The sequence below is a fragment of the Dicentrarchus labrax genome, unplaced genomic scaffold, assembly GCF_905237075.1.
Source record: "Dicentrarchus labrax unplaced genomic scaffold, dlabrax2021, whole genome shotgun sequence".
Taxonomy (NCBI): domain Eukaryota; kingdom Metazoa; phylum Chordata; class Actinopteri; family Moronidae; genus Dicentrarchus; species Dicentrarchus labrax.
In genome coordinates, this window is record NW_026136721.1 from 29,839,968 (window position 1) to 29,859,153 (window position 19,186).

Below are 19,186 nucleotides of genomic sequence, written 5' to 3' on the forward strand. Positions count from 1 at the left end.
CATTTTTCCCTCCTCTTCCTGTGTGTTTGTGTACAGGCGGGTGAGAAAGTGGAGGACATAACAGGAGAAGGTGTCCTTCGTCTGCTGCTGCAGCCCTGGGAGGCCAGAGAAGTTGCTGTGGTCTTTACTCCCTCTGAGCACAAACCCACCACTACCATTCTCATCATCAGGTACTGATTCATATTAGTTTGTCTTTTCACGCTCCGTAGTGGTGGAGAAATTTTAAAGTTCTTTGTTTGTGTTTCAGGAACAACCTGACTGTGTTTGACATGATGACGGTGCAGGGCCACGGGGCCAAAGAGCTGCTAAGAGTTGGAGGCAAATTGCCCGGCCCAGGAGCCTCTCTGCGCTTTAATGTTCCTCAATCAACTCTAATGGAGTGTCGTGATGGTGAGATTAATGTTTAAATGTTTACTGTTGAGTAATAAAGTTTAGTGGTCCATATTCACTTTTAAAAGGTTGCTGCTTGTCACTTGTAGGCCTACGCACCAACAAGCCGCTCTTCGCCATCAGAAAGAGTTTCAAGGTGGAGAATGCAGGAGAACTTCCTCTGACAGTCATGTCAATGAATATTAATGGATATAACTGTCAGGGATTTGGCTTTGAGGTCTTGCAGTGTCACCCCTTCAGCCTCGACCACAACACCTCCTCTGAGATCACCATTGCGTAAGTGGAATTTGCTCTATTAGTTTATGGTGGATTTCTTTTTCACTGTTGTCACTTTTTTCTACTTTCCCTCTTCCTCTTTTGCATCTTTGTGCAATATGTCCTCCCTATATCTTCCTCTTCCTTTTTATCTTCCTGTTCTGTCTCTTCTTTACTCTTTCTGTGTTCATGTGTTTGTCTCTCAGGTTCACACCAGACTTCACCTCATCCTGGGTGATCCGGGACCTCACCCTGGTGACATCACGTGGCACCTCTTTCCCTTTCACCCTCAATGTGACGCTGCCCCACCACATGTTGCCTCTCTGCGCTCAGGTGGTTCCTGGCCCCAGCTGGGAGGAAACCTTCTGGGTGGTCACTCTCATCTTTACATGGTTAGTGCCTTTTAAGTCATTGTTAGAGCATTAACGATCCCCTTCACAAGACATGTAGAAACAGTCTGTGTTGTTGTTTAAGTAAATGATTGAAAAAAAAGCCTTAAAAAAGTTTTCATGGAGTACAATCATGGAGATGCCACAGGCCTGCCATCCATTTTGAACATGATAGCTAGTTAACATGATGAGAATCACAGCCAGACACAAACCACAGATATCAGGGCAGCAGAGGAATATTTTAATTATTAGCCTTGGACATTTTTATAAGATGAAGATTATTCTTATCTACTAGTCACATGAGTAAGTTATTGTTTTCTAGTTTTACATTGTCAGATTCTCTGTCATGACCTGTTGTATCTGTTTGTGTTTCAGCTTCTCCCTGTTTGGCGTGTGTCTAATGGCCTTCCATCAGGCCCAGTATATCCTGACTGAGTTCTCCACACCCAGCATCAGGAGCAACCATAACTCTGTCTTGTCCCGGGATAACGGCCCCGTCAATAATATCACACCCAACGGAGTGAAGTATGTCCCGTGCTTGTCAGAGACTGTTTACTATTTACATAAAGACAAACGCATTTTTTCTGGTATTAAAATACTTTACTCATTACTTATTTTTGTGTCTTGTCTGTGCAGTAAAACAAAGGGCAGTTGTAAGAGCTACGTGGATACCTGTCACACCTCAGACAAGGGTAAGGGGCGTGGCTCTCCAGCCCTGGCCAACAGCCCTGCCCCTCGTCCCCAAACGTCAAAGAGAGGCTCCTCAATCACCCCATCCCAGCCACAAAAGAAACACAAGGTTTCACTTTATTACACCAAATACAAGTCCAGCCTGTCCACAACGGCAGCTGGTGCTGTGATAATGGATGAAGAGCATGAAGACCTGACACCAGACCCTCCCCTCACCCCGGACCTCGATGTCTGCAACAACAACGAACCAGCTTTCATCAGTGAGCTGGATAAAAAGATATCTGCAGACTTTAAAGAAGACCCCCAGAGCACTATAGAAGATAGAGTGCCAGCAGAAGTTATGTTTCCCATGGAAATGCCTGCTGGTTTCCCAGATAATGTCACATTGAGTCCAGGACCTAGACCAGGCCTGTTAGTATGCAGTCCGGTAGAGAAGAGCTGCACTGAGCACTATGCAGAGAAGATCGATTCTGAGAAAAGGGAATGTTCTGAAATGGAGGTAAGGAAGGTGCTGAAATTGACTACGCTAGCACTAATTCACTTATTCAATTGCATTTTGTCTTACTTATTAGTTCAGGCACTTTGCAAAGCATATAATCTAATGGCTTCCAATAATTAAAAAAAAACATAATTCATTTGTTCTCTCTCTAGCTGAGAGAAGATGGGAAAGGCCAGAAAAAGAAAGCACAGAGTGCAGAGACTGGCCCCGCATCAGGAAATAATAAGGGAAAGAGGAGTCGCAGGAAGACAGAAAATGTCTCCAGGTAGAACTCACTTTACCTGTATTTTCATCCATCAGTCAAGTTACATTTATTCTAATATTCCATAGTAAAATATGAGACTTGTCTTTGTTATGTAATATTTTAAAAGTGAACAAAGAGCTACATCAAACAGTAATAGACACTGTTATAGAACACCAAACAGTATGATAAGATGATTTCTTATTGTTTCTGTCTGATTACTGCCCCAGTGCTCCTGAGCACAATGTTGTAGTGATACCAGAGAGGGAGAAAGAACCTGATTGGAAAACAGGGGAGCGTAACATCAGTGGAACCCGCAACAGGAACCGCTGCTGCAACAGCTCCAAAACAGAAGCACCAAAGCCTGCACAGAGTGCAGAGAGCCCGCTCAAACAAAACGGTGTGTGTCACAGCTCTCTGCAGCTTTATTAACTAAACAACCAGACACTTGATTTTAATCTCACTGGCCTTGTTGATCTTCAGTAGGTGTTTGTCCTGCTCGTACCCGACGAAAGTGTGCTACTGATCGGCGTGGTGGTGGAGTGTGCGAGTCAGGCTCGGACTCCGGCAGCTCGTCGGGCAGTGTGAGGGCCAGCAGAGGGAGCTGGGGCAGCTGGAGCAGCGCCAGCAGCATGGAGGGAGACAAAGACCCCAATGCTCGAACACACGCCTGCACTACCTCATCTAGAAAAAGTAAAGGACACTTGTGCACTACCTTATCTAGGAAAACCAGAACTATTAATAAACTATTACAGACTGCAGCTGGTTTTATCACAGATGAGACCGGTGAATAACATTATTCTGACATTTTTACAAACTGATTTTTGTCTTGTCGGTTTTTACAGGGGACTCCATGCAGTACGGCGTCTACCCAGTAGAGCGAGACTGCTACCAGACGATGAATACAAACTACAAGGCTCACAGGTACCTTAGCAAACACACACACACACACACTCTCTGAACTGGATTCATGAACTGGATCTGTACATTTAGTTTGTTCCTTTTTGTTTTGTTTTTAATGTGATAAACTGGTGTCAATCCTGGTATGCGTTGGGAACATATTTGTGTTGTCTGGTTTACTTTGGTTTGCTCCGGCACATACAAAAGAAGCACTGCTGTGCATTGTGTATTTTCAACTTTTTGGATAACGTTACCTAACTAGTTCTCCCACAATTCAATGCAAGAGAGTGACGTTGCAACGTAACAACACAATTTCACAACTTTATTGTCCAGCCAAACCTGGATACTCAACAATCAAAATTACACAGCTATAATTCTTTGTATAGCAAACTTCGATTATGTTGTATCACTGCATTGATACAGAAACTTATCCGTCTGCATCGCAGTGCATAATCAAATAAAAATGTAACCAATGAATAAAAAACACTCCACGTAACACTACAACGTATCCACATGGAAAGGCCCCAACATACAGGTGTGTGTTTATCCATTAAATGTTAAACTTTTTGCCTTTTCTCTGTTTAGCATGAACAACTTGTACCGTAAAGACCAGTGCCAAAGCCCAGATCCCACAGCGTCCAGCTTTACCCCGAGTTTTGCTGCTGTTGCTGCAGGAGTGGACAGGAACATGGGTAAAGACATTCATGCTATAATAATTCATACACACATAATACATACTTACTGGATTTTTCTTTTTAAATAAAAGATGAGTCTCAAATAGACACCCACTCATCAATAAGGCTTGTGCATTACTTCTTATTTCTAATGCAAAGTTGTCATGTGTTCCCCCCAGACCTGACAGGTCAGTATTTGCCCGAAGAGACGTGGTCAGCTCCATCCATCCCGCTCACCAATGAGTTCAGATACAACACCTCCGAAGCTCTGCCCTACATACCTCAGCCAGCAACCCCTGCATCGTACAACGGGTACGGGTCTGAATGCACATGTGTTAAAACTCTACAAGTAAAGCTTTTTGCATTTTATATATCATGGAGGAGAATTAGTCCAAAAAAGACAGAAAAATTGTTGCTAATCTAAAACCTCTATTACCTTTTATGCAGATTTAACCTTCTGTATAAACAGCATCTCTAACTGATTAAATAACTTATTATGGATCTCTCCTGGCATGGTAACTGATACTGGTTTACAGTTTGAATAATTACCTTCCCAGTGCTGCAGTAATGTTTTTTATCTGTTCCTGTAAAACCCGTTGGATCAAATGTTTCTTTGTTTCCTACAGGTTTACTTGGAGTAGTGCCAACAGCCAGTGCAACAGTCCCTTCACCTACTGTGAGGAAAGCAACTACATAGGTACAAACCCATGACATGCAGTTTTCGTATACGTTAATCCAGTCATACATCGATATTACACGCAGCAATGAATTAAATCACTTAAAACTCTTACTGGAACAAGCATTGATTTCCTTAAGGTTTCTCTGGATTCAAGTTAAGCATTTGTTTTTTCTAATCATCTCATAGGTAATGGAACATTTCCGAGTGGTTTTCCGAGTCAGGAGGGCCAGAATGCGCACAGCAGCCAGACCAGCTGGAGTGAGGAACAGCCTCAGGAATCGCCCTCAACCTGGGACACAGCAGCCTGTGTAGGCAGCAAGGTGATGAGTCACAATACCGATCTCAAAGGGTTTAAACAGTCAGGGGGAGATTATTTTCTTGATTAGTCGCTTTGTCAAAAATCCAAAGATATGTAGTTTGCTCAGACTACACTCTCAGCCTACAAAAATATAAGCTTTTTCTGTTTTGAAGTTTTTTACATTTAGTTTGCCATCAATCATGTATGGCGCAAGAAATCTTCCCATTTGAGAAGCTGCAACCAGCAAATGTAGTGCAGTGTATTGCAGAGACTAAAGACACTCCTGGCTTATCTGTTGCGCCTCATGCAGCATTTAGAGGAAGTTATCAGCTCTTGTACTTTCATCACACTGTTCTCTGCATCTGTGCAAAAATGAGGAACAAGAGTGTCTGGCTTAATAGACTTAGTCTTACTGAAAGTGGGTCTTTTATAAACTTCTCGTTTGTTTGCTGCTTCTCCTTTTTGCACAGCTGTACAGTGTGCACAGGGTGCATTTTCCTCATGTTTTTTCAAATGTTCTAGAAAAGGTATTGTTAGATGGTTTTATCAGCCAATATTGGTTTATCAAATATGCAGTATATCAGTGTCATTGTGTATTTTATCTCTCATGCAAAAAGAACATAAATGTCCTATAAGCTGTAAATTTACCTTTTATATAATTTTTTCTTCTTTTTAGTTTGATGTTTTTTTTGTTCTACAATAATTTATAATTTAAAATTCTAGTATCTATCGGGCTTATACCAATAATTGTAGTAAAACGGTGTAATGACATTTAAAAACAGACATCAAACAACAAGAAATCACATTTTGTAAAAGGTATTGAGTACTCTTATCCAAAGCTTCATAATATGACTACATAAAAATCATTTAAATTATACATTTTACAAGGATGTTGCATCTACTGGTAGTCTTCACAACAGAAAACTATTCTTGCATGGTTGAGTTCAGGTACTGTACACAAGTTCCAAGGCAATAAGTCAAATAAGTTTTAATGGGTTTTTTTATTTTATTTTAAGAATTATTTTTGGACACACTTTTGGCAGTGTGAGAGAGGAAAGGTAGGGAGAGAGAGCGGTATGGCATGCAACAAAGCTCCCCAGCTGGGATCAAACAGGGACATTGCCCTTATAATGGCATTCATTTGTTTGCTGAGGATGGGGAGAAACTTTGCTTTCTTTACTAGAGCTGGTAGGTCATTTTATTTTAGCTGAAAACAAGATAAAAAAACTGAGAAATGACAGCCAGGTAATCTCTGCGGGCGATGGTAGCACAGTGGTTAAAAAATGTACTTCAAGTGTTAGACTTAGACTTTTTTTTAAAACTTTTTTTAGACAGCAACACAATCCAGCTACAATAGCTCAGAAAATAAAAGCTTTCCAGCTAATATTATCTCTCTGTCTGTCCTCCACAGCCATACTTCTCGGGTACCCGCAGCCTCTCCCCAATGTCCAGTCTGTTTGGATCCATCTGGACGCCACAGAGCCACTTCCAACCTGAGCGATCAGCCCCAATGTCCCCCGTGTCCCCCATCACCCCGCCTCATTCTCCCTTCACCCGGGAGCCAGAGGTGAGGTGCGCGCCCATCCAGTACTCCAGCTTCAACCCCTTCGGCCCGCACATGAACCTGGACATATGGAACTCTTCCTCCAACCGCAGCTCCAACTCACAACTCTCCAACGACTCCGGCTACTGTGGAGATGTTTAAAAATAAGATTTAAAAAATAAATAAAAACAGGACGGCAGACCTTAATAATTGCAAACATATAAAACATTGATATGTAAAAGAAAGGAAATAAAAATGAATGTTCTTTTATCAGTAATGGGGAAAATGTGAATATTCCTTTTCTTTTATGTTCCCATTTTCAAATGTTAAATGTTGTGAAAGGTTAAGCATTTGTTGTATATTTTTCTAGATGTTTTGCAGTTTTGATCATAGAAAATAAAAAAAAGGTTTTGTACTTGAACAACATATGACTCTTTATTTAATTACATAATGTAGAATTTAATTTGTGTCTGTCTTTATCTATTTTAGGAGCTGCACATTTGCCCTGTTGACTGACATCAATTTTGTGCTGGCAAAATGTGTCGGTTATTTCTGATATTGGAGAAATAATCACCTCCTGTTTTCCAGCACCGGTGCAAACTGCATGCAAATTCCGATGTGCTCCTTGCAGCAGCAGCAACAGTGAGCGGCTGTTCAGCTCTGCACCTCACATATCGGATGAAAGGAAAAATAGACTGAGCTGCAACTAGGCAGAGATGCTTATCTTTGTAGATTTGTTTCTCTGTCACAAAAGGGTGAATAAATAACCTCAGCAAAATTGTTATTTTAAACATTGTATCGGCCCTGAATTTCACAATCGGTGCATCTATTTATTGGAAGAAGAATTTTGAGCATGTTTACACACATGGGTCCGAAATGTAACAATGCACACACAGAGTTTACATGTGGAGTGATCCAGGAGCAGTTAGGTCCCTTGCTCAAGGGCACCTTGGCAGTGCACAGGAGGTGGAACTGGCAACTCTCCAGCTATTAATCCACACTCCATACTGTGGTCTATGCTGGACTTGACCTGGCAACTCACCAGTTCCCAAGCAAAGTCCCTACGGACTGAGCTACTGCCGCCCCAAAGAAAGAAGACTGCTCTAAATCTGGTGCTGAAAGATTCTCATTATACTTCTACTATGTTGGGTCAAGCTCTAAAAACTCTTGCTCCCACATTTGATTTGATTATGTCGTAAACAACATACACAAAACACACTTCTCCAAAATATTCACAAAATATACTGTAGCTCAAAAATGTCTCCGTCTGGTAAAAGGTCCGGAGAGGGTTTGGGTTTAAACATCCACAAGAATTTAATAAGAGATTATGGTTGGACATTTGTATTGATCCCAGGATTTATCTTCAAGGGAATATCAATAGATTAATAATTGATAATAATAATTTCCAATAATTTCTGACTATTTGTTCTCCAGATTCCTTTTCATAAGTACTTGTGAAATACTATTTCTTGTTCTGGACAGACTGACAGGCGGTCACCAGTCGGTTGTTAGGGAACAACCAAAGAAACAGTAATTTAGTGCTTTCCCCAATCAGATAAAACTACTTACAGCATTAGTATTTCAATAATAATACAGTAAAAACTTTATTCATGTATCACCTTGCATGCAGGTTGATAAGTGAGCCTGGTTGTGTCTCAGAAACACTCACGTTTTTTTTTTTTATTTCCGTCGTGTAGCAACAGTAAAAAGACATCGCTACTGAAATGTGAAACCAAACAAACCAACAACAATGCTAATCCCCAAGTTCTGCCAGGAAACAGTCATTTACTGGAGTGTGACACAGGAGGAAATAATTTACAAACTAGAGAAGTGATGTGTAAGATGAATGAATCATCTTTGTCATGCCATAACTGTGCCGAAGAAGGACAAGACTATTGAGCTGCAGGACACAGTGGCTCATCAAGGTATTTAAATGTATTCATTACTTTAATTTCAGTTTTCTGTCATGCTTCATGGAGTGTGGAGTGTACTGCTGGAGTAATTACAGATCTTTTTATGTGTCTAATTAGGTAATTAACTGTCTTTACAAATCTATTATAAATCAATTCATTTCATTTGCTTAAATTATGCATTTAAACACATTTTTTTTATGACATTAAAATGAAAAGCCCTTTTAACATAGTTTTGCAATTCCATTTTAAATTCAAACATTAATTATTCGTTTACATACAGAAAGATTAAGTAGAAATTAAGTAGCATTAAGGGTTAAAATGCAAATTTAAATAATGTATAATTGCTTTTTAGAATGTATTAATTGATTTTATACCATGGCTACAGAAAATACCCAGTTCTGATTGGCTGGCAGGTGTGATTTATTTTCTAGTGATTGAACAGTGTAACTGGACACCTGTGGTTTGCAATTTTAATGTTGCCATTAATGTGGCAGTATTAAACTAACTTTATTAAATTTAACTTTAAACTTGTTTGATTTCTGCATGAATCTGGCTTTTCCTCTTAAATGCATTTAAACCTAAAGTAACAACAACATGATTTAAAAATGTAAAGAGTAGTAGGTACAAGTATATTTATGTACAAATGTAGGTTTGTCAGAAAAATATACACTTAAAGTACAGATACTTAACTTAAGTATGGAAACAAAGTATTTATACTTACGTTACTTCTCTCTTCTGCTTCTGACATGTCACTGATAATGAATTAAACTGTATTTCCCAAAATTACAAAATCTCTTACTGGAAATACTTTTGGGAAGGAAGTCATATTTATTAAATATTTAATTTTATCTCCGATGACGTAGGGGTAGTTTTTTAAATTTAATCATGTGTATTTCAGCTTATTAGCCAACAACCAACAATTGTATTTTTTATTCTTAGATTGCTTTGCCCAGTTTGCAACAAAAGGCCTGATGATTGGGGTTTTCTTTTGTGTTTTATAGGGACTCAAGATGACTATCCTGGCATTTCTCACGTTTGTCCTTCTGCTAATGCATCACAGCGTCTCACTCTCCAGACCACAGTGTCACAGCTGTGAACAAACATCCTGTAACTGCTCGAGACAAAACCTAAGGAAAGTCCCTACAGCCCCTTCAGAGCTCATCACTGACCTCGATCTCTCATTCAACAGACTGAAGACAGTAATGAAAAATGATTTTGTTGCATATGCTAGTTTACAGTCTTTGATCATGAACGACAACAAAATCAAAACGATCCAAGAGCAAGCATTTGACCCGCTGATTAATTTGGTTAAATTGGACTTGTCCTTTAACAGTCTGGATACGTTGTCTCCTGAATGGTTTCATAGCCTTTTGTCTCTTCAGCACTTGAATCTTTTGGGGAACCAATATAACATGTTGGGTCAAGGCAATCTCTTCCATCCACTAAAGAGATTAAAGACCCTCTATTTTGGAGGAGATAACCTTCAGTACGTTAGAAAAAGTGACTTCTCTGGCCTCGGTGCTCTTGAAGAGGTTATTTTTGATGGACAGAAACTGCAAGCATATGCAAAAGGCAGTTTGAGACAGATTGGGCCAATTAAATATGTAACACTCGGTCTGAATGGTCCGTTTCATAGAAATAAAGCGCTTGTGGAAGCTATACTGTCTGATGTCGTCCACCCGAATACAACCCTGACATTCATTGACACATCTTTCATCACAGAGACTCAAATGTCCCCATTTAGAGTGGTCGACAGTAGTGGAACAGCAAGTGTTATTTTTAGAAATGTTATCATTTCAGTTAACGCTGGTCTGGCACTTTTGAATACCCTGTCAGGCTCAAATGTAACTATGTTGGGGCTTGAAAATACCAAAATCTTGATTAATTTCCTTTACAGGCCAAATTCCCCGACCATGAAGCATTTGGAGGAGCTTTTCATCAAAAATGCCGATATCCCTCGGTTCTATAGTTTTCCAGCCCTCTTTTTCCTCCAACCTCTGCTGAACGTGGTACGGAGGGTGTCTATGCTAAACAGCACGTTGTTCGCCATTCCTTGTCAGTCCGCTGCCAGTTTCTCAAACCTGGAGTACATGGACATCAGTGACAACCTTTTTAGTGATCTAGCCCTCAGCGAAATGATGTGTGATGGCGAAGGTGGTCTTTGGAACCTGCAAACGCTCAACGTCAGCAGGAATCACCTGCAGTCAATCAACAGCCAGCTCTTCACCAAACTAGATAAGCTCGAAAACATTGACATGAGTGGAAATGCGTTCCATAGTATGCATGAGACGTGTTACTGGCCTCCAAGTCTCCGATTTCTAAACCTTTCATCGACACATTTAGGGAAAGTAACCACCTGTTTGCCAGTGAGTTTACGCATCCTCGATGTATCAGACAATGCATTGACCGTGTTCAACATCGACCTGCCTTTTCTCACAGAGTTATACATCTCTGGCAACAAGCTCAGCATTCTACCAGATGGCCATCTATACCCTCGTCTCACGTTTCTCTTCATTCAAAACAACAACTTACAGACGTTCAGCAGGAATAGTCTAAATGATTACGATCATCTGCAGAGTCTAGAGGCCGGTACTAACACCTATGTCTGTTCATGTGACTTTGTAGCGTTCATGACAAGTGACCTGACGCATCAGCGAGTCACAATTGGAGATGAGTTGAAGTCGTACATCTGTGACTCCCCTGACACCATGAGAGGAAGGAGAGTGGCAGACGCGAGGTTGTCGGTGTTTGAGTGCCACACAGCGTTAGCCTTTAGTTTACTCTTATTAGGCATCCTGGCAGTTTTTCTGCTCTTTGCAGTTTTGTGTCACAAATTCAGTGTTCTGTGGTACATGAAGATGACCTGGGCCTGGCTTAGAGCTAAGAGGAAGCCAAAGTTAAAAAAGGGAGAGCTCAAGTATGACGCCTTTGTGTCCTTCAGTGAAATGGACTCCGCTTGGGTGGAAACACATCTGGTCCCGGAGCTCGAGCAGGCTGAGCCTCCTCTCCGGCTCTGCATCCACAAGAGAGACTTTATTCCTGGAGGCTGGATCTTGGACAACATCATGGACGCCATAGAGAAGAGTCACAGAACTCTGTTTGTGCTCTCTCAGCATTTTGTCAGCAGCGACTGGTGCAAGTACGAGCTCGATTACACCCATTTTAGACTATTTGACCATAATGATGACACAGTCGTGTTGATTCTGTTGGAGCCCATTGACAAAGACACCATCCCCAAAAAGTTCTGTAAGCTGCGGAGAGTCATGAACTCCAGGACGTACCTGGAGTGGCCTGATGATGACGAGCAGATCCCCAGGTTCTGGCAGAGCTTGAGAGCAGCTATTAAAACACCTGCAACTGATGATGGAGACGTTGAAACTGACACTGTTGATTTATAATTACAATAATTAGTGTTCTGCTTTGTAGTTGTTGTTTTTTTAATCTGTGTTTAAAATTTGAAAGTTTTTCTGTGTCAGATTCAGCTGGATAAATGTGGCACGCCTCCTCAATCAACATTTGTCATCCATTCATTCTTTAAACAGCTTATCCTGTTCAGGGTCAACCTTGTCACCTAAAAAATTACATTTCTATACCAAACACTTTTTGTGCCAGTTATGGTTTGTGAGTAAATATAAATGCTCATTGGATTATGTTCCATGGCAAGGATGAACAAAGAAGGGGAGAACACACAAGTTATAACTAAAAATACATTTATTTAACAAAACTAAAAAAGAAAAGTAGCTAAAGCCAAACTAAATTCAACCAAACCAAACAGGGTGGAAGCCAAGGGAGAGAGGGCGACCAGCTGATTGCCTCCTGCTTATATAGTCTTGCCACCGGACCAGGTGAACTGAATCTTGCTGATAACCCGACTAAAAAACACATTTTTAAAAAGTGAATTAATGTCAGTGTAAGTACATGTAGTGTGAAAGTATGTACTGTAACACAGGGTAGGTAAAGAGGGTTTCACATTCTTCCTGTAAACTAGATTTATTCTATAAGTATGAGTTAACCATCATGTCAGAAGATAATCAATATACCCATATGAAACAATATTTGTATAAAATACTAAATTTAGTACAAACTATTGAACTGCTGCTCTAGAACAGCCTCCTAATCTGCAACCTCTAAAAAAGGGTCGCCCAAACTTTTCCCCTTTTAGGACCAAAACTGAAAGTTAATGATGGGTCACGGCCCAAAAGTAAACACCTATTTTGCTGTATTGTTAAGCTGCACCAAGGTACTAAATAACCTTAATTGATAGACTTCTGTGCAAAGTTTTACATTTATTTTGTAATTTTTTTTGCCATAAACATCTAGCCGGCCTAATCAAACCTTTAACCTGCAGGCCCCACTTTGGGTAGAAGTGCTCTGAATAAACTAACATTATTAATAATTTCAAGAAGCTGGTTTCTGAAACATCAATTTAACCACCGTAGCTGGAATAATTTTGTGTGTATAAATTATTATGATGAATTTCACATATAAGACAACTCCGTGTGTGTGTGTGTCCATGTGCTTGTGTGCCTAAAAGCGTGTGTAATTCATTGTCAGGCTCTTGAGAGCTGACATATTGCCGCTATTGATCTTTAGTCCTAAAATCAACACAGAAGCCTGGATACTGATGACAGGCAGGCCAGGGGAGTCAGGGTGTCCTGATAACACACACACACTAACACACAAACACACATTAATGCTCAACATGCACATATAAACAGAAGCACATGCACATATTTACAGAGTTACAGATGTCTGCAAAGGTCAGTAAAATCTGGTGAAGTGCAGGATTTAATCAGCGAGACTCAAATCATTGCTTTCATGATTGACACACGTTATATACACACAAAGGCACCGATGCCTGATGTTGTATAGTAACACACTACGAGCTGGCATTAGTTTATTCTGTGTTATCTAAAGTAACGTCACACTTCATTTTAATTGTAATAAACATTTTTAAATATGCTCAAGCTTTAGAGAAGAACTTGGAGATACAGAATATAATAAAAACCTATTTTACAAATTAAATTTTTTATTAACATTTTGGGAAGTTTATTTTGTAGTAAGTTTAATACTAGTTAAGGGAAATTAACTTATTTTGAGATGTACATTTTGGTAAGTTTGCACTAATTTATTAAGGTTTCTAAGAAATAAATAATAAATTATATAGTAGTTTCAGAAGAAGTGAACAAACTGACAGAAATGTGTCTAAATATTTATTTATTGTTGGATAATTTACTGTCTATATTTGCTGAATTTTACATTTGCTTGTAATTTACATCCAGATAATTTTACAGCCGATCTGCTGTGCAAATAAAAAACTCTTTATGTCACTTTAGAAATAAATTGACAAATAAAATAAATGTGGATGTGTCTCCTTTAGTTAGTCCTTTGACTTTGAAATCACCTAAAAAATTACAGTTATATACATACGTTTCTTTTTTTTAGGGAAGCATAACAAAGCTGTTCTACATTGTCACCAAAAGGTTGTTTTTTGTTTTGTTTTGTTTCAGGGCAAAAGGGAAGACGATGGAATAGATTAGACAGGAAGGATTCATTAGGAGAATATTGTCTGTGTAGCTACAACCTGATAAATCTTATTCCTCTGTGTCAGAGAGTTTCATTATTGCCCAAAAATATTTAAAGCAGTGTTCCAGTTATGTGGGAGGCAATGAGAGATGAGCTCCCATGAAAGCAGTAAAATCACACATCTGTTAAAGTCACTAAAACACCCATTATTCTAATCATAAATAAGGCATTTTCAATACAATGAGTATTATTTCTCTCTGTATTGACAGCTTGCTTTCTATTTGATTCACACTCACAAAAACGACGCATCCTCCAACTAGTGGGGCGTTACATGGGATTGGGTGCTATGCAATCAACGTCATACAATTGCTGCAAATGAGCCGATGTGTGTGTGTAAAAGTGTTGGACGACTGAATGAGACATGCAGTCACCCGTTAATACCCGTTATTATTTATTTATCTCCCCTCAGAGTTGCACTGACTGACATGTTCCTTCATTACAATGAACATGGGCACTGTAATTTAACCTTCCTGCTGCCATAAACATTCACTAGAGCACCGAAAGTGTATTTATCCACAGCTAAAAGTAGTCCCCAACTGTTTGTGTAACATTTGCTAAAAACTACAGTGCCCAGCTGTTTAAGGACATGGCTGAGCATTTTTATTAAATTAATTAATATATTTGTGACCTGTTTTTTAAGGTTTTTCAGTCAGATGTAATTGGCTTGGGGCTGATGGGTACAGATGGGATGGGTGGGGTAGCTGGAAAGTATCAAGAGATGGACTAACACATTTGTTGTCTTTTTACAAGATTCATCAACAATAAGAAAAATAGAAAATAATACAAGCCTTATCCTATAACCTGAGCTTTTCTAGGCTTAATGGGAATCAAAGATACAAAATTCCAATTGATTGAGGACTCTTTGGTTACGTTCACTCTGCAAGTTTTAGCACTCAATTCTGATTTATTGCACTGATCTGATTTTTTTTTGTTTTTGTTTGTAGTCTGAAGTGACCCCACGTGATGAATGTGGATGTGGAGTAACATAAAAGTCATATGAATTATGATATGAATGTTCACACTGAGGTCACACTGGAAAAAAATAATACATGTATCAGAAATGAGAAGATCAGATTCAATGAGATTTGTCATGAAACGAACAGATCTGAGACACATACGAGCAAAAACAAAATCAGATTTGGTCACTTGTGCCTGCAGTGTGAACGCAGCCTTTGTTTTGATCTCTTGTCATCTCTGCATCTGTCTTCCAGCAACTATCAAAGATTTTTTTTGTTCTGTTCTGCAAGTCCGTCCACAGCCACAGCTGAAATTGATGATGTGTCTAAGCATACGATCATCTCCTTTAAGACCAGGATTGGTAGTTCAGGAGATTGATGTGATTGAACCCTTGTCAGTCTGATGTCGTGTTCCTATTAAAAAACATTATAGTGCGTCATGTTGTGAGGTGAGCCGTGTCTGATGAGGTTTGTACTGTATCCTAGTCTGCTGATGTCGGTTCAGAGTGTTCCCCTTTAGAAGTCAAAACAGCATATGATTTGATTTCATGCTCTTTTATCCTTTAACTAGCCTGATAACAGGAGACGGGGGGAAAAAAGCAATGATGTGTGTGTGCGTGTGTGTGTATAACAACTCTCCATCATCCCCTAGCAGAGGATCCATTAGCCTTGGACCCCCTCCCCGGTTGCCCAGTGATAAAGTACACAAAGTGTGTTTGGCCAATCCGGCACGCAAATATTTGTTCTGGAAGCTGCCTCATCCTCCGGGTGACACACACGTCTGTAGCCGCGTGCTGAGGTATATATACAGTGACAATCCTGACGATCCAGTATTACATATGCACACACACATACAGAAAAGTGGCTCCATCAATGACCCAGGCCAGACCTTTCCTGAGACTTCAACACAGATTTACCTGAACACTGGCAGCTATTTAGCACTTCACTTGGTAATAAAACTTCCACCTTTTCAACCAATTTCTAATTTTTAATCCTGTCAACAACCGGCTTTTTCTAATCCACTCTTACTTTGTGTCACCATCTCTCCAGCGTTAATGAACCAACATGGCGGCAGGGATCATCAGAAACTTCCTCGTCCAGGCCCCGACTCCGGCCTACTTCCCCCTTATTTTCCAGCACTCTCTCTGCAAGGAAGACGAAGAGGAGATACTGGAGGAAAAACCAGAGGTGAGGGAAGATGAAGAGGAAAGAGAAGTAGAGGAGGAGGAGGAGGAGGAGGAGGAGGAGGAGGATGACGATGAAGAATCTGAAGCTCAGGAGGAAGAGGAGGAATGTTCAGAGGACGTTTTCTTAAACCCCTCCCACTACGCTTTGGACGTGACCAAGCAGCTGCTGAGGTTTGCAGATGTCATCAGCCGTGACGTCCAGCGGTATTTTGGTCGCTGCTCTGGTGATCAAGAAGCTTGTGACATCTACAGCGACTCGGTCTCTGTGACAACTAGTGGGCGACTGCGTTACTATGACGACCTGCTAAAAATCGCAAGAGCAGGAAGTCCAGAGGAGCAAGAAAACAGCTTTGTGACTTGTGCTGATGATCTAGGAATCAGGGTTGCTAAGGGCAACATTGGTTTGGGGCCCCTGGCTGAACTGTTTGACCACAGGGGCCAGAGTCAGGGCCGCAGCCGGCCGATGATCAAGCGGCATCTCCCGCTCAGTTTCTGGACTGAGCCGATCCCCTGCTGCTCTCTGGTCGGTTTCAGTAACACACCTGACGTCACACACACAAGCAGTGACACACCTTCACAGGGCGGCACACACACGGACGCTGACGCACACATGCACTACAACCCGCTCCCGCATCACAACGCACACACCCTCGACAGCACTCAGCCCGACTTCAGTGACTTGCTGGCAAACTGGGATCCAAACCCGGAGCTCACACACACACTGACAGAGAACACACACATGCAGCATTAAACACAACAGCCTGCTGGGACTGACGGCTGGAAAAGTACTTAATAATGTTTGTTTAAACTTTTATAGGTGCTTTAAAGTTTAATAAAAAGAAAAATGACACACAGCCTATCATTATATGATGTTTGTTTTAAAGGGTCAGTTCATCTCAATTATAAAAAAACTATTTTCTGTCTGCAAACAGCTGCGTTTTTGTATGTCCTGGTTTTGATATATTTGCCTTAGACTGTGATTTAGCTTGTGGTGCTCATAGAATCGAAATACATTTAATTAACCAAAAACAAAACTCCCCATGCACCGCCAACAACAGTCAGGTGCTGGTAGGTTGCAGGACCATGTAGTAAAACATCCAAAATAACCAGCGCACACCGGACTGTGGTTTATTTAGGAGTGAACAACACGTTTCGCCTGCAGTTTCCTCAGGTTGGCTCAGCAAATACATTTAATTCATTCATTAGCAACTTGCCTTTCCAGAGGCAGTTTGCCAGTTACTCTGAATGATCCTCAGAGCTCACAGTGAACTATTTCACTACTGTTAAGAGTTATTTTAGTTTGTATTTAAGTCCTTTAAGGTTTTTTTTTATATAAGATGTAAGTGAACTTATCATTGCAATGAGAATATTTCAGCCTGTTTGTGATGCAAAATTGAATTGTTTCAGCAATTTTCTAAAATCCATTTGAAATTTTTGTTGATATATTCTCTCGAGTTTTCAAGTTTAAAGCAATCCTGAAAACAACTGTAGTTTCTGGTGGTTAAATGTGGTTTAATGCTACAGAATTATGGAGGTCAAAGTCAGGCAATAATTGATCTTTTACATCATTCTGTGATCTGATTAATGCTGCAGGAGTTCGCAAATAGCAGGCCACAATGTACGGAGCTGGTTGCCTCTCACAGCTCACTGTGGCTCCATTACTCTCTGCAATAGTTCAAACTGACCCGCTGAAAATTAGCATTGTCTTGTCAGTGCTAATCTTACTGACATACAAGCCGCAGCAGTGGGAAATGTTGGGTTTGCATTAACTTATTGGAGTACACCTTTTTTTCTGGGAATGTCACAACAGACACCCAGTTCATATTACTGCAAATATATAAATATATTGCTATAGATAGTAGTACTGCAGTGACTGGTGTTCTTCGGGACACCATGATGTCACTGTTGGGTTACAGGTACAACGGAGAACATTTCTTACTGCACCCATCAGTGAAGCTGAGTGTCCTTTCAAGTGTGTCTTATATTCAAGTTACATATTGCTTGAGAAGTTGTTTTTGTTTCTGAGGAATGAATGACACACAGAAATTACTTAAAAGGACAGATTTATTTTTTTGCAGTGCATTTTTTCACATATTTAGGAAGAAAATATAAATACTATGTTTTCATTGGTGTATAGTCACATGAAAATAAGAATCATTGTGTTTTTGTGACTTTAGAATAATCCTTTTATATCTACAGACGTTGCAGGTTGGCTTCTATGAAACCACCATGTTTCTACAGTAGCCCAGAATGGACAAACTAAACACTGGCTCTTGATAGGAGCGTTTGCATTTATCGCTTGTTTCACAGCCACTTTAGTTTCTTCTTTGTGCTCAGAAGGGGAGGGTGAAGCGAGGGACTACTCTGCTAGACGCCACTAAATCCTACACACGGGACCTTTAAAAAGGTTCAGATACTAAAAGGAATTTTTGGTGGTTCAAGAATTGACTTTCAATCTCAACTTCTGAGCCAACATGAAAAATAAGTCCTTAGAATACTTTAAATTATTATTTGTTTTAATGTTTACAATTCCATGTCAACTGGACAAACTCTATCTGCTGAGGAAGATCATGTGGTGTAATTGAAAGCAGCTACTAACTGAACCTTTGTGATGAGATTATTCACTTTTACCTCTTTTGTTTTGAGTAGTTGAGGCAGACATCAGTACAAACGATCAGCATGACCCGACGCCACTAATTTTGGTTAACTGACCCTTTAAAGGGGATTCAAATATATAACCTTCCCTGCACCAACACGTACCATGCAGTGATGTGTCGATGAGATGTTTAAAGGAGAAAAAAAGGGAGAGTGTTTGCTGTAGTTTAAGTAAACAGTAATAACAAGATAAAAAGTGAGGAAGAGAGGGAGCTAGAAATCCACATAATTACTATGCTATCAGTGTTTTTAGGTAAATGAGGGTCTGATAAGAGAGTGGAGCAAAAAATTAAAGCACACATGCTACCATCTGGTAGGTGACGGAGTCTGA

At 40.1% G+C, this 19,186-nt stretch overlaps 3 protein-coding genes across 9 annotated transcripts in view; all 3 read left to right on the plus strand.

Annotated features, from left to right (window-relative positions):
• The window catches only part of tmem131l (transmembrane 131 like), a 29,618-nt gene extending 22,636 nt beyond the window's left edge, over nt 1-6,982 (plus strand). For 2 of the 6 annotated variants that reach the window (XM_051384335.1, XM_051384333.1), the window contains 15 exons: nt 37-170; nt 248-390; nt 480-666; nt 852-1,037; nt 1,410-1,559; nt 1,671-2,232; nt 2,376-2,488; nt 2,695-2,864; nt 2,948-3,157; nt 3,310-3,388; nt 3,950-4,056; nt 4,218-4,350; nt 4,665-4,735; nt 4,904-5,037; nt 6,427-6,982. In XM_051384335.1, coding sequence (XP_051240295.1) covers nt 37-170; nt 248-390; nt 480-666; nt 852-1,037; nt 1,410-1,559; nt 1,671-2,232; nt 2,376-2,488; nt 2,695-2,864; nt 2,948-3,157; nt 3,310-3,388; nt 3,950-4,056; nt 4,218-4,350; nt 4,665-4,735; nt 4,904-5,037; nt 6,427-6,720 — 2,673 coding nt within the window. In that variant the 3' untranslated portion in view covers nt 6,721-6,982. The remainder of the gene's footprint in view (nt 1-36; nt 171-247; nt 391-479; nt 667-851; nt 1,038-1,409; nt 1,560-1,670; nt 2,233-2,375; nt 2,489-2,694; nt 2,865-2,947; nt 3,158-3,309; nt 3,389-3,949; nt 4,057-4,217; nt 4,351-4,664; nt 4,736-4,903; nt 5,038-6,426) is intronic. The other 4 variants (XM_051384338.1, XM_051384337.1, XM_051384336.1 and 1 more) reach the window with 3 other exon arrangements.
• Nucleotides 6,983-8,204: 1,222 nt separating this feature from the next.
• On the plus strand, nt 8,205-12,068 carry LOC127354435 (toll-like receptor 2). Of its 2 annotated transcripts, none has more exons than XM_051384339.1 (2): nt 8,205-8,483; nt 9,473-12,068. In XM_051384339.1, exon 2 carries the CDS (start codon nt 9,482-9,484, stop codon nt 11,867-11,869), a length of 2,388 nt encoding a protein of 795 aa, XP_051240299.1. In that variant the 5' UTR covers nt 8,205-8,483; nt 9,473-9,481; the 3' UTR covers nt 11,870-12,068. The 2 variants fall into 2 exon arrangements, with proteins under 2 accessions (XP_051240299.1, XP_051240300.1); XM_051384340.1 differs by lacking the exon at nt 8,205-8,483 and having other exon boundaries at nt 9,573-9,670; nt 10,369-12,068.
• A 3,806-nt stretch (nt 12,069-15,874) lies between these two features.
• On the plus strand, nt 15,875-16,975 carry LOC127354436 (protein PERCC1). Its single transcript, XM_051384341.1, has 2 exons — nt 15,875-15,963; nt 16,064-16,975. The coding sequence occupies exon 2, from the start codon at nt 16,079-16,081 to the stop codon at nt 16,949-16,951; it is 873 nt and encodes a 290-aa protein (XP_051240301.1). The 5' UTR covers nt 15,875-15,963; nt 16,064-16,078; the 3' UTR covers nt 16,952-16,975.
• The last annotated feature ends 2,211 nt before the right edge of the window (nt 16,976-19,186 follow it).

What these genes read in the sequence shown, in the direction of transcription:
- LOC127354436 (XM_051384341.1), top strand. Translation starts at nt 16,079, where the DNA reads ATGGCGGCAGGGATCATCAGAAACTTCCTCGTCCAGGCCCCGACTCCG.
- LOC127354435 (XM_051384339.1), top strand. Translation starts at nt 9,482, where the DNA reads ATGACTATCCTGGCATTTCTCACGTTTGTCCTTCTGCTAATGCATCAC.